General features: G+C 42.5%; 1 protein-coding gene across 1 annotated transcript in view; it reads right to left on the bottom strand.

The window, feature by feature from the left end:
• Nucleotides 1-10,558, bottom strand: part of LOC121581284 (kin of IRRE-like protein 1) — an 87,887-nt gene extending 77,329 nt beyond the window's left edge. Inside the window, exon 1 of the mRNA XM_045224747.1 lies at nucleotides 10,157-10,558. Within this exon, the coding sequence (XP_045080682.1) occupies nucleotides 10,157-10,202 (46 nt within the window). The 5' untranslated portion in view covers nucleotides 10,203-10,558. The remainder of the gene's footprint in view (nucleotides 1-10,156) is intronic.
• Between the last annotated feature and the right edge of the window lie 1,649 nt (nucleotides 10,559-12,207).

Below are 12,207 nucleotides of genomic sequence, written 5' to 3'. Positions count from 1 at the left end.
CTGAAGACCATTGGTTCCAGACAGATATACGTAAGAGAGTTGTCCAGCTCGACCTCGTCTTCTTTTCACTGATTTGAATGTGGGCGTGTAATCTGTTACTTTTATTACTACTTTCTATATTTCTCCTATAATCCCTGCCTTGTTTCGTTCTGAAATATCAAGAATAACTGTTTGCTTGATTTTAGACCCTCTAACCCCCATTCCGTTTGTGATTCTGTAGCCTATCACATTAGTACATAATTTTGCCATCACAATCTCCATTCTTAACTCATCCTGTACATTCATTGCTTTATCCTGTTTTATAAAGTATACTGGCCTCTGAGAAATGCATTTCTTGTCATTTTAAGAACTTAATTGCCTTCATATATTATATATATATTATAAGTTAACCGTAGTTATAATTGTAACTATTTCATAGTTTCTTGCTGATTTAGAGCAAGTGGTGCCCCGTTAAAGGGAAACTTCACCGCTAGACACTATTTGGGGTGTTTTTCCAGTCTCCCTATAGAATTATGAATGACGAGCGGGTGTTTCAGACATGATGTCATTGGTTGATTGTGCCTGCTGTATGATCTAAAAATGAATGGAGTCATGTTTTGTAACAATTATTGTGGCCTTTGTGTTTTGCCGATTGCACGATCACGCTTGTTCACTATAGCCATTGGACTTGCCTCAACTATGTTCCTATCTGCCAGGACATTGCAGGATATCTACGTTGACTCATTTTCCCTGGCTTTGTAAGGACTGTTCCCACCTTCAAAGGTAGGCTTTTCAAAACGGGGGCGGTACTAGTTTACAGGTTCACAGGAGCTATGTTACAGTGCCCTGTCTATCCGAGATTGCTAAATAGTTAGCTACAATTGGTTCTTCTGATGATTCCTCTTTCCAAGAAGAGCTGGATAACGAAACATTATTTGATGTTCATTAACATAGGAACATACAGCCCTATTTATTTGAGCTGGAATACACTGAAAAGGAACGGAGACAGCAAGAAAAATTATTGCGAGACCAGCAAAGCGGCGGAAGCAGCCTAGACCAGCTGGACCAGAATTCAGAACAGCAATTGACGGTAGCTAGCTAGCAATATAAGCGCTCTTTTTACATGAGGTAGGGTTGTTCAGTACAGTCAAATTTGGTGATCGATTCGGCCATAATGGGGCTTGCTAGTACTACTACTACACGGCAAGCTAGCCAAGTTTAGCTAGATAGCTGTGTATTTGCTATACCTAAAATGTACTGTAGTGTAACGTTAAAGCTAGGTAACTAGCCTCAGTGATTCTCATTAAACTACTCAAAACTGGATAAATGTTTTGATGATGATAGTGGAGAGTCAAATAATGACTTTGGCTTTATGACTCCATATTAGTCTTGGAGTGTGTGTTGTAGCTAGCTAGCTAACGTGTCTGTGAGATGTCTCATATTCTACACCATGCTGCTACAGTAGGAATACAGACAGTACACATTGATTGCCCATGAATGTGTAATAGCGTTTTCGTCTTTCTCTCACAGACAATACCGCTTGGATACAAAGAAGTTGATGACTATCAAGAGATGTGAAAAGTCCCATAACAACAATCTCCCCTTGTATCAAAGTGACTCCAGAGCAACTTACAGTGAGTGTATACATTATTATTTTATTTTTTCATACTGGCCTCCCGTGGGAATCAAACCCACAACCCTGGCGTTGCAAACGCCATGCTCTACCAACTGAGCTACATCCCTGCCGGCCATTCCCTCCGCCAATTGTGCGCCGCCCCATGGGTCTCCCGGTCGCGGCCGGCTACGACAGAGCCTGGATTCGAACCAGGATCTCTAGTGGCACAGCTAGCACTGCGATGCAGCGCCTTTGACCACTGCACCACTCGGGAGGACCTCACTGCACCACCCAAACACACCACATGCAAGTATTCCCTTGGTAGAACTGTAGTATTTATTATAACGTTAGTAGTATATTTTTTATTCTACTGTATATATATATATATATATAACATACATTGCCATAGCTGTTCCTGCATACTGCTGTGTACACTCACCTCGGTCTCCAGAACAAATAAACTTTATCTTGAATACAAGCCATGTCTACTTATTTTACTATATATATATTTTTTTTTTGTCATTTAGCAGACTAATCTACTGTCAATCTACTGACTATTGACAGACGAATCTACTGTTTTATTGAAACATGTTTACTTGCCAACAAATTAAAGTTTAAATGACACTCCAACTCCCGGTATCGTTTTTTTAGCCGTAAGACTGAAGCTAGTTTACCCAAATACATTTAATGAATATCACAATGAATTGATCCAGAAGTTGAAGTCAACACTTTTCTGATGCAGCTGGAATCATTTACTCATTTGACAGTACACGTATAAACCACCATTATATACAGTACCAGTCAAAAGTTTGGACACACCTACTCATTCAAGGGTTTTTCTTTATTTTTTACTATTTTTTTAATTAGAAAAAAATGGCAATAGTGCTGTTGGTCCCTCTTGAGACACGGTAGCCAGAATACACTTCCTCAAAATAGTCAGGGTTAATCTAAGATACAGTGGCTTGAGAAAGTATTCACCCCCCTTGGCATTTTTCCTATTTTGTTGCCTTACAGCCTGGAATTAAAATTGATTTTTGGGGGGTTTGTATCATTTGATTTACACAACATGCCTACCACTTTGAAGATGCAAAATATTTTTTTTTGTGAAACAACCAAGAGAACTTGAGCGTGCATACAGTGGGGAAAAAAAAGTATTTAGTCAGCCACCAATTGTGCAAGTTCTCACACTTAAAAAGATGAGAGAGGCCTGTAATTTTCATCATAGGTACAGGTCAACTATGACAGAAAAATTGAGGGAAAAAAAATACAGAAAATCACATTGTAGGATTTTTTATGAATTTATTTGCAAATAATGGGGGAAAATAAGTATTTGGTCACCTACAAACAAGCAAGATTTCTGGCTCTCACAGACCTGTAACTTCTTCTTTAAGAGGCTCCTCTGTCCTCCACTCGTTACCTGTATTAATGGCACCTGTTTGAACTTGTTATCAGTATAAAAGACACCTGTCCACAACCTCAAACAGTCACACTCCAAACTCTACTATGGCCAAGACCAAAGAGCTGTCAAAGGACACCAGAAACAAAATTGTAGACCTGCACCAGGCTGGGAAGACTGAATCTGCAATAGGTAAGCAGCTTGGTTTGCAGAAATCAACTGTGGGAGCAATTATTAGGAAATGGAAGACATACAAGACCACTGATAATCTCCCTCGATCTGGGGCTCCACGCAAGATCTCACCCCGTGGGGTCAAAATGATCACAAGAACGGTGAGCAAAAATCCCAGAACCACACGGGGGACCTAGTGAATGACCTGCAGAGAGCTGGGACCAAAGTAACAAAGCCTACCATCAGTAACACACTACGCCGCCAGGGACTCAAATCCTGCAGTGCCAGACGTGTCCCCCTGCTTAAGCCAGTACATGTCCAGGCCCATCTGAAGTTTGCTAGAGTGCATTTGGATGATCCAGAAGAGGATTGGGAGAATGTCATATGGTCAGATGAAACCAAAATATAACTTTTTGGTAAAAACTCAACTCGTCGTGTTTGGAGGACAAAGAATGCTGAGTTGCATCCAAAGAACACCATACCTACTGTGAAGCATGGGGGTGGAAACATCATGCTTTGGGGCTGTTTTTCTGCACAGGAACCAGGACGACTGATCCGTGTAAAGGAAAGAATTAATGGGGCCATGTATCGTGAGATTTTGAGTGAAAACCTCCTTCCATCAGCAAGGGCATTGAAGATGAAACGTGGCTAGGTCTTTCAGCATGACAATGATCCCAAACACACCGCCCGGGCAACGAAGGAGTGGCTTCGTAAGAAGCATTTCAAGGTCCTGGAGTGGCCTAGCCAGTCTCCAGATCTCAACCCCATAGAAAATCTTTGGAGGGAGTTGAAAGTCCGTGTTGCCCAGCGACAGCCCCAAAACATCACTGCTCTAGAGGAGATCTGCATGGAGGAATGGGCCAAAATACCAGCAACAGTGTGTGAAAACCTTGTGAAGACTTACAGAAAACGTTTGACCTGTGTCATTGCCAACAAAGGGTATATAACAAAGTATTGAGAAACTTTTGTTATTGACCAAATACTTATTTTTCCACCATAATTTGCAAATAAATTCATTAAAAATCCTACAATGTGATTTTCAGGATTTATTTTCTCATTTTGTCTGTCATAGTTGACGTGTACCTATGATGAAAATTACAGGCCTCTCTCATCTTTTTAAGTGGGAGAACTTGCACAATTGTTGGCTGACTAAATACTTTTTTTCCCCACTGTAACTATTCACCCCCCCAAAGTCAATACTTTGTAGAGCCACCTTTTGCAGCAATTACAGCTGCAAGTCTCTTGGGGTATAATAATAATAATAATTGGTCATTTAGCAGACGCTCTTATCCAGAGCGACTTACAGGAGCAATTAGGGTTAAGTGCCTTGCTCAAGGGCACATCGACAGATTTTTCACCTAGTGGGCTCGGGGATTAGAACCTGCGACCTTTCGGTTACTGGCACAACGCTCTTAACCACTAAGCTACCTGCCGCGTATGTCTCTATAAGCTTGGCACATCTAGCCACTGGGATTTTTGCCCATTCTTCAAGGCAAAACTGCTCCAGGTCCTTCAAGTTGGATGAGTTCCGCTGGTGTACAGCAATCTTTAAGTCATACCACAGATTCTCAATTGGATTGAGGTCTGGGCTTTGACTAGGCCATTCCAAGACATTTAAATGTTTCCCCTTAAACCACTCGAGTGTTGCTTTAGCAGTATGCTTAGGGTCATTGTCCTGCTGGAAGGTGAACCTCCGTCCCAGTCTTAAATCTCTGGAAGACTGAAACAGGTTTCCCTCAAGAATGTCCCTGTATTTAGCGCCATCAATCATTCCTTCAATTCTGACCAGTTTTCCAGTCCCTGCCGATGAAAAACATCCCCACAGCATGATGCTGCCACCACCATGCTTCACTGTGGGGATGGTGTTCTCGGGGTGATGAGAGGTGTTGGGTTTGCACCAGACATAGCATTTTCCTTGATGGCCAAAAAGCAATTTTAGTCTCATCTGACCAGAGTACCTTCTTCCATATGTTTGGGGAGTCTCCCACATGCCTTTTGGCGAACACCAAACGTGTTTACTTATTTTTTTCATTAAGCAATGGCTTTTTTTCTGACACTCTTCTGTAAAGCCCAGCTTTGTGGAGTGTACGGCTTAAAATGGTCCTATGGACAGATACTCCAATCTCCGCTGTGGAGCTTTGCAGCTCCTTCAGGGTTATCTTTGGTCTCTTTGTTGCCTCTCTGATTAATGCCCTCCTTGCCTAGTCCGTGGGTTTTGGTGGGCGGCCCTCTCTCGGCAGGTTTGTTTTGGTGCCATATTCTTTCAATTTTTTAATAATGGATTTAATGGTGCTCCGTGGGATGTTCAAAGTTTCGGATATTTTTGTATAACCCAACCCTGATCTGTACTTCTCCACAACTTTGTCCCTGACCTGTTTGGAGAGCTCCTTGGTCTTCATGGTGCCGCTTGCTTGGTGGTGCCCCTTGCTTAGCGGTGTTGCAGACTCTTGGGCCTTTCAAAACAGTTGTATTTATACACTGAGATCATGTGACAGATCATGTGACACTTACATTGCACACAGGTGACAACTGAAGGTAATTGGTTGCACCAGATCTTATGTAGGGGCTTCATAGCAAAGGGGGTGAATACATATGCACGCACCACTTTTCCGTTATTTATTTTTTAGAATTTTTTTAAACAAGTTATTATTTTCATTTCACTTCACCAATTTGGACTATTTTGTGTATGTCCATTACAAGAAATCCAAATAAAAATCCATTTAAATTACAGGTTGTAATGCAACAAAATAGGAAAAACGCCAAGTGGGATGAATACTTTTGCAAGGCACTGTAACTCAATAAATCTGTAATTAATTCTGACGTTTTTGCCTAGGTCTTAGTTTTTTCCTCAAAAAAGATAGGCCTACTTTTATTCTGTTTCGGTTTTGATGTCTGAATCCCTTTGAAAGAATTTGACTCTCTCCCTCCCTCCCTCCCTCCCTCCCAGTGTCTCTCCGGAATGGGGAGATTGATGTGTGTCACTCATAATCCACTGTGACAGACACTGTCAAATATACAAACATCCTCACTTTTCAGTCCTACACTGGCTCAAAAAAAACATCCCCAGGCATATGAGTTGCATCCCAAATGGCAGCCTATATGGTGCACTACTTTTGACCAGGTCCCATAGGGCTCTGGTCAAAAGTAGTGCACTATATAGGGGATAGGGTGCCATTTGGGACAAAGGCAGTGGAAATTGACACTGTTGTTCTGGAAAAATGTTGTGTATCATATCAAGGTATCTTAAATTCAATGGTTGTTAATGTTGTTAGCATTATTTATGACTGTTCTGTGTATTTGTGATTAGATTTAGATAACAGTGTAGTTTACAGGTGCTCATGGCACAGAAGAACCATAGGGCTCTGATCAAAAGTAATGCACTATGTAGGGAATAGGGTGCTATTTGGGGCGGCCCTAGTGATTTAAATTAGTGATTAAATTCACCATACTATTCTGGTGATCCTGAGCTACTTCATACTACTTCATAGAGCAGAGACCAAAACTGCAGTGCGAGGAGGACATGTCCATTCTCCCTCTATCTTTCTCAGTTTAGAATCTGCCTCTTTTCCTTTCCTCCTGCTGTCACTAAGAGAGGGAGGAGTGGTAGATGGAAAGAGACAGACCGAGATGTAGCAGGATGGAGAGAAAAAGAGAGGAAGAGACAGGGATGGGGAGACAGAGAGAGGAAGAGACAGGGATGGGGAGCCTTTGCCATGTTGTTTGTTATGGGTAGGCTATTGATAATGTAATCATAACTGAATAAAGCTGCATGAATGGCTGATGCAATTGATGTGTTGTACGGTATTTGTATCAATATGGAACAGGACCAGCGAGTGGTGTACTCTCATGTGCTGACTAGGCAGGTATGCTGCGCGCGCAAGAGGGAGCTCTACTCAACAACCGGTGATTAGCAGATCCAACCGCACAGACAGGAGAGAATGAAAGGCCATAATCAAACAGATCCCCCTCCTCCCGCTCACAGAACCGACCCTAACGCCAAAATTAATCAAAGCAGTCTTTGGAGCTGCTATAGAGGGCCATGAAGTTTCGATTGACATTTTCATATCTACAGAAACGGTGCTGGACACGTTGGACAGGGATAATCGATCAATCGCAGTGCTGTGGTAACATATGAGGCATATCATTCAGTAATCCTCATTGAGAAATGTATTTTCACCTAAAGGTAAAATATTTCATTAATTTGCGCATCATCTGTCTCTAGGCAAGTGCAGGAGAGACTGCCTGCATGCTGAGTAGTCTCGGATATCCCCGACCTTGGAGCAACATAGGCCTATTAGCAACATTGTTACATTGCCGGAGGCAAATCATGTCTTGAGAGACTACATGCTGAGAGGGGGAGACATGACTATAGGCTAAGCACCAGTCGGTACCACACACAGAGATATCTGGTGACTCATTTTTCATTCTAATCGGGCTAGAGTTTTCCAGTTCAAATTGCTCATGTTCATTCGAGAAGGTGCAATTCTGGCCCGCAATTCGGTGCGTTCCTGCATGTGGGCTTTCCTGCTGTGCTAGCGGGAGGCGGGGGTGACCGGTAGACAGTGTCCTTCGCCCCCACCTGTCTGGCACTGTTTCCCGCAGTTCTGTTAACAATGGTGAGGGCAGGCGGGAGCGAAGGACACTGTCTACCGGTGTTGCTCCCACTAGCTAGCAAGGAGGACTCTGGCACACTGGTACGAAAAAAACTCAGATAATACTTTGATCTCCCTTTTGACAAGGGGTGAAAGTAAGGCGGTCCGTTATGGCGTCCCGGCAAAATATATTGTGGGGGTGCGCCGTGGCGGTAAAACGTGAGCCTATCACAATTAATACAACATGCCCAAAAAACGATAGGCTATTACACCATTATTTAACATTACTGCATGTCAGCTGCATGAAAAAATAGCGAATTACCTGGAAACCGGGTGGTATACGCTCCAAATTGCGTTGTGGTTTGAGGGTGGCCGAGAGCTCGCAGACAAGGCTGAGATGAGTGGCCGAGACCGAGGTGCGCGTTGACAAAAGTGGATGCATCAATTCAGGCTACAAGTGTAGGGCTAATGACAATCTTAGAATATCATTACAATACACGTAGGTGTTTTGTAACAGATGTCTCTTTCCATACATAAAATTGCGGGTGCATAGTGAACTGTTGGGGTTTGGATGCTGAAAATTGTGAGTGGACGAATGTGCGCGGGTAGCATACAGGAGCGCTTTGTTAAGTAATCGTTTGACAATCAGATGAAAACATCATGACTAGTTGTGTTTATGCCACATTAAAAGGCATAGGCGGCGTGTCCATAAGGCTAAGGGAAGCTAAGCTTTCCCTAAAGTAAATTGAATTACATTGGCCAAATGATATAGCCTAATTAGCTTACTCCTGTCTATACATAAATAAATAATATCATTCAAAATAGGCTACTACACCAGAAAGCATGATTTGGCCACAGAGGATCATTAGCTTCTCCCCCCAAAAAAGCTTTTAAGTCTCATAGCCTACAGTTGGAAGGGCCCACAATTTGGGCATTGCGCGCTGAAAATACCAAATAGATGATTGTTGAGTTGCGACTGTCAGTGAAAAGCAGAGAGACCCAGCCAGGCGTTTCGCAATAATTAAAGATACAATTGCGGAAAATGTGTTTGGAAAGCAAATGGCTATTGCTGTAAAGAGATGACAATGAAGAGACTCCAATCTGTCTTTCAGTTATTAAAATTCTTAACTTAATTGAGCGAACAGTAGCATATCTTATTGGCACCAGCAGAGAACAATCTGCCATATCCCCGGTGAATGTGCATATTCACTGTCTATGTCATTGGGTCAGTGTCACTTTTGTTTGTTTTTGGACAATAATTTCCTCTTCCAAGTTAGATGGACATCATATTGTATTTGTGTCTCCCCTTTTCGTAGGCCAATTATATGGATCAGACAACATCGTTATTATTGATATGTTTTTCAGTGTCAGCAGAGTAAACTACCCTGTAATTTTTGTAGCATAAAAAAAATGCATGGGGGCACCTTTTGTGTCCCATGCCAGTAAGAAATTTAATCTGATTTCACCCCTGCTTTTGACTCACATTCAAAAGTGTCACACAAGCATAAAGATGCATTCATGCAGGAACCAATGGGGTGATCGAGGGGGCGGGTGTTCATGAAGGAACCAATGGGATGCTCGTGGGGGGTGGGGGGGGCCTTCCTGTAGATGCACGAATGCCGACATGCAGGAACGCCCCGACATGCAGGGACGCCCCGAATTGCGGGCTGCAGTTGCACACTATTGGTTCAATCAATCTCTCTTTTTTTTTTTTTCATGTGCATTGAGTAGCCTAATAATATGAGTGTTTTACATTTCTCCCGTGATATGGGGCTAAAACATATTGTTGGGCCATAGACATTTAGTTGTGTGAATAATTTTGATTCATGCAATACAAAGGTCATATCAAACCAATAGCCTACATACAGCTCAGCTGATCTCTCTCACTCTCTGAGCGCCTGGTAAAGGCTGCATGAACGCGTAATTGTGGAAATAATGAACCTAATGTCACTATTCTGAATTATCCGTTTCTCACACCATGTTTTCAGGGAGACCACGAATAATGCCTCCGTTCCCATCATAAACTCATAAAGCTATTCCAGTATAATATTATATATGCCATTTAGCAGACGCTTTTAGCAAAAGGGATTTACAGTCATGCGTGCATCCATTTTACATATGGGTGATCCCAGGAATCGAACCCATCACTACCCTGGCTTTACAAGCGCCATGCTCGCTCTAACAACTGAGCTACAAAGGACAGGATAAAAGGCTGAACAGCTAAAACATGGAATGTGAAACACACACAGTATTCAGTGGCCACAGAGGTAGGCTATGGAAAGACGGATGAATAGATATTGATACATTAAAAAAACTTTTACTATTTTCCTTCTGCTTCCATTGGATATAACCAGAATGCGTAAAAATGCAAGCAGCTGACCGGTGGGCTTCAGTTTTCCTCACCTTTGTTAAAACTGATAGCCAAAGTTATTATCCACAACCTCAGCATGATTCAGCCGAGTGCATTCAAAATCCCCTCCGCAAAGTCCGTTCTGCTCTGTAAAGACACCATCAATTCCCACTAGAAAAGAGTTTACTCGCCAACAACGGGAATAATTTTGTAATCCGTTGATCGTCAATTGCAGCGGTTTTGCTTCGTCTCTGGTCGGCGTCCCCCCTTCGCTTTTCCTTGTTTTGTGCTATCCCCACTTATTTCTTATTTCTTCCCTTCGTTCTCAGCCTCTTTACTCTGGCTGCGTGTACAGTGCCGCTCCGTATTCTCATTTAAAAAAGAGCGAATTCCTCTATTGGTTTTTCTTCTTGCTACCTCTCTACACAGAATCAACAGAGAACGAACCCCCTACTCCAAAAATCACAGTTTTTTACTCCGCAAGCGGGGAAGCGCGCTTTTGTAAGAGGCGACTTTGGGAATTGCACACTGTAGCCTGGTCATCAGACTCGATTATCCTCTTTCACGAATGTCCTTTACTGCCACATGCCCCTCAACCAGTTTATTATTATTGTATTTTTGTCATCAGTGATACGTGCAGTGGCGACCCGTCATTCAGGGCAGGTGGGGCAGAGCCCTACCTGTTTTGAGCCCCACCTGTTTAGCCAAATAAATTATATATGTATATATTTTGTTTGTTTGTTTGTTTGTTGTTGTTGCCTGTTTTGCATGTTATTTTGGCATTAATATGTGTCACCTATCAGTTTGCAAACAATGTAAAAAATAAATAATAACTGAGCCGCATACAAACATGGTCTCTTTTTTGCTTTCTTGAATAAGGCAGCTCCAAAATGCAGGTGTTTCAGCCTAGCTCAGTGCTTTCTGTGGTGGTGGGGCAGCCAGCGGAAAATACCGAGCGTAGGGGTTGGTAACGTTCTCTAGTTGTGCCGTGATTGGCTCAGTGTTCTGTCACTCATGGAGACACTACGTCACCGCAAAATCTACAGGGAGAGCTCGAAAATTCAAGCCCCTTGGGTGCTGCCATAGAAGTGCCCATCCAAGAAGGCTCAAGGTCATTGGCCACAGATAAAATGACATCAAATCACGTTATATCTACGATCGCATTGATTGGACTGATCATGTCAACATCATACTTTCAAAATCTTAGCTAGCAAGCTAGTCAAGCAGTCCTCATCATGGCAAAATCCTTCTCAATCCTTGTCATATGAAGAGAAATTATAGATAAAACATATCGGTTCTCATCGGCCATTGGACATAAACATTACACAAGAAGTTGGAAATCGCAAATTCAACAATGAGTGGTCTGCTATTCAGTGGAGTGGGTCTGTGGTCCAAGTCTGGGTTTAAAGGTCACTTTTCCACGCTTAAAAGGATAAACATTCAACACCATGGGCCAGAAAAGGTTGAATACATTGGCCATGCTGTCCATCCATCATGACTTCTGCCACATTCAAAACAACTGGAAACTTGGAACTGGGAAATCTCAGACTTCAGTGAGTTCAAGACAACAGGGAACTCTGAAAAAAACGAACTCCAACTGGGAAAATACGTTTTGAACAGTCATCCAACTCAGAATTCTAAGTCGGGAACTCTGGCCTCTTTCTAGAGCTCTGACCTGAAGATCACTGATGTCATGATTCAAACTTGTTTTTTTCAGAGTTCCCAGTTGTCTTGAATGAACCATAAATCCAGAGAATGCCAGACTTTGATGACAAAGTTTGATGACAAAATTTGCCCACAAGGACCGCCGCGCCACCTTCCTGTTCAAGTGAGCACAGCACAACAAGGTGAGTCCAAAAATGTTTTGTATGCTGCTGCATAAATGATGCAATATGCCAGGGAGATATGTATGCTGTAGCTAAGAAAGTAATACTAAGTGTATGTTGTGTAGTAAGCTGTTAGTAGCCCATGTGCCTGACCCTAATAATTTGGTCCCCTTTCCCCCTCATAACTTAGCCTACTGTTCTGACTTGGTGGTGCACATGTAGCCTATATAGCCTGTTTTAGAGAAATGTAATCATCGAATATTGTAAGAGCTTTCATT

This window comes from Coregonus clupeaformis, chromosome 14 (genome assembly GCF_020615455.1).
Source record: "Coregonus clupeaformis isolate EN_2021a chromosome 14, ASM2061545v1, whole genome shotgun sequence".
In the NCBI taxonomy this organism is placed as follows: Eukaryota; Metazoa; Chordata; class Actinopteri; order Salmoniformes; family Salmonidae; genus Coregonus; species Coregonus clupeaformis.
This window is presented reverse-complemented; position numbering and strand designations above follow the sequence as displayed.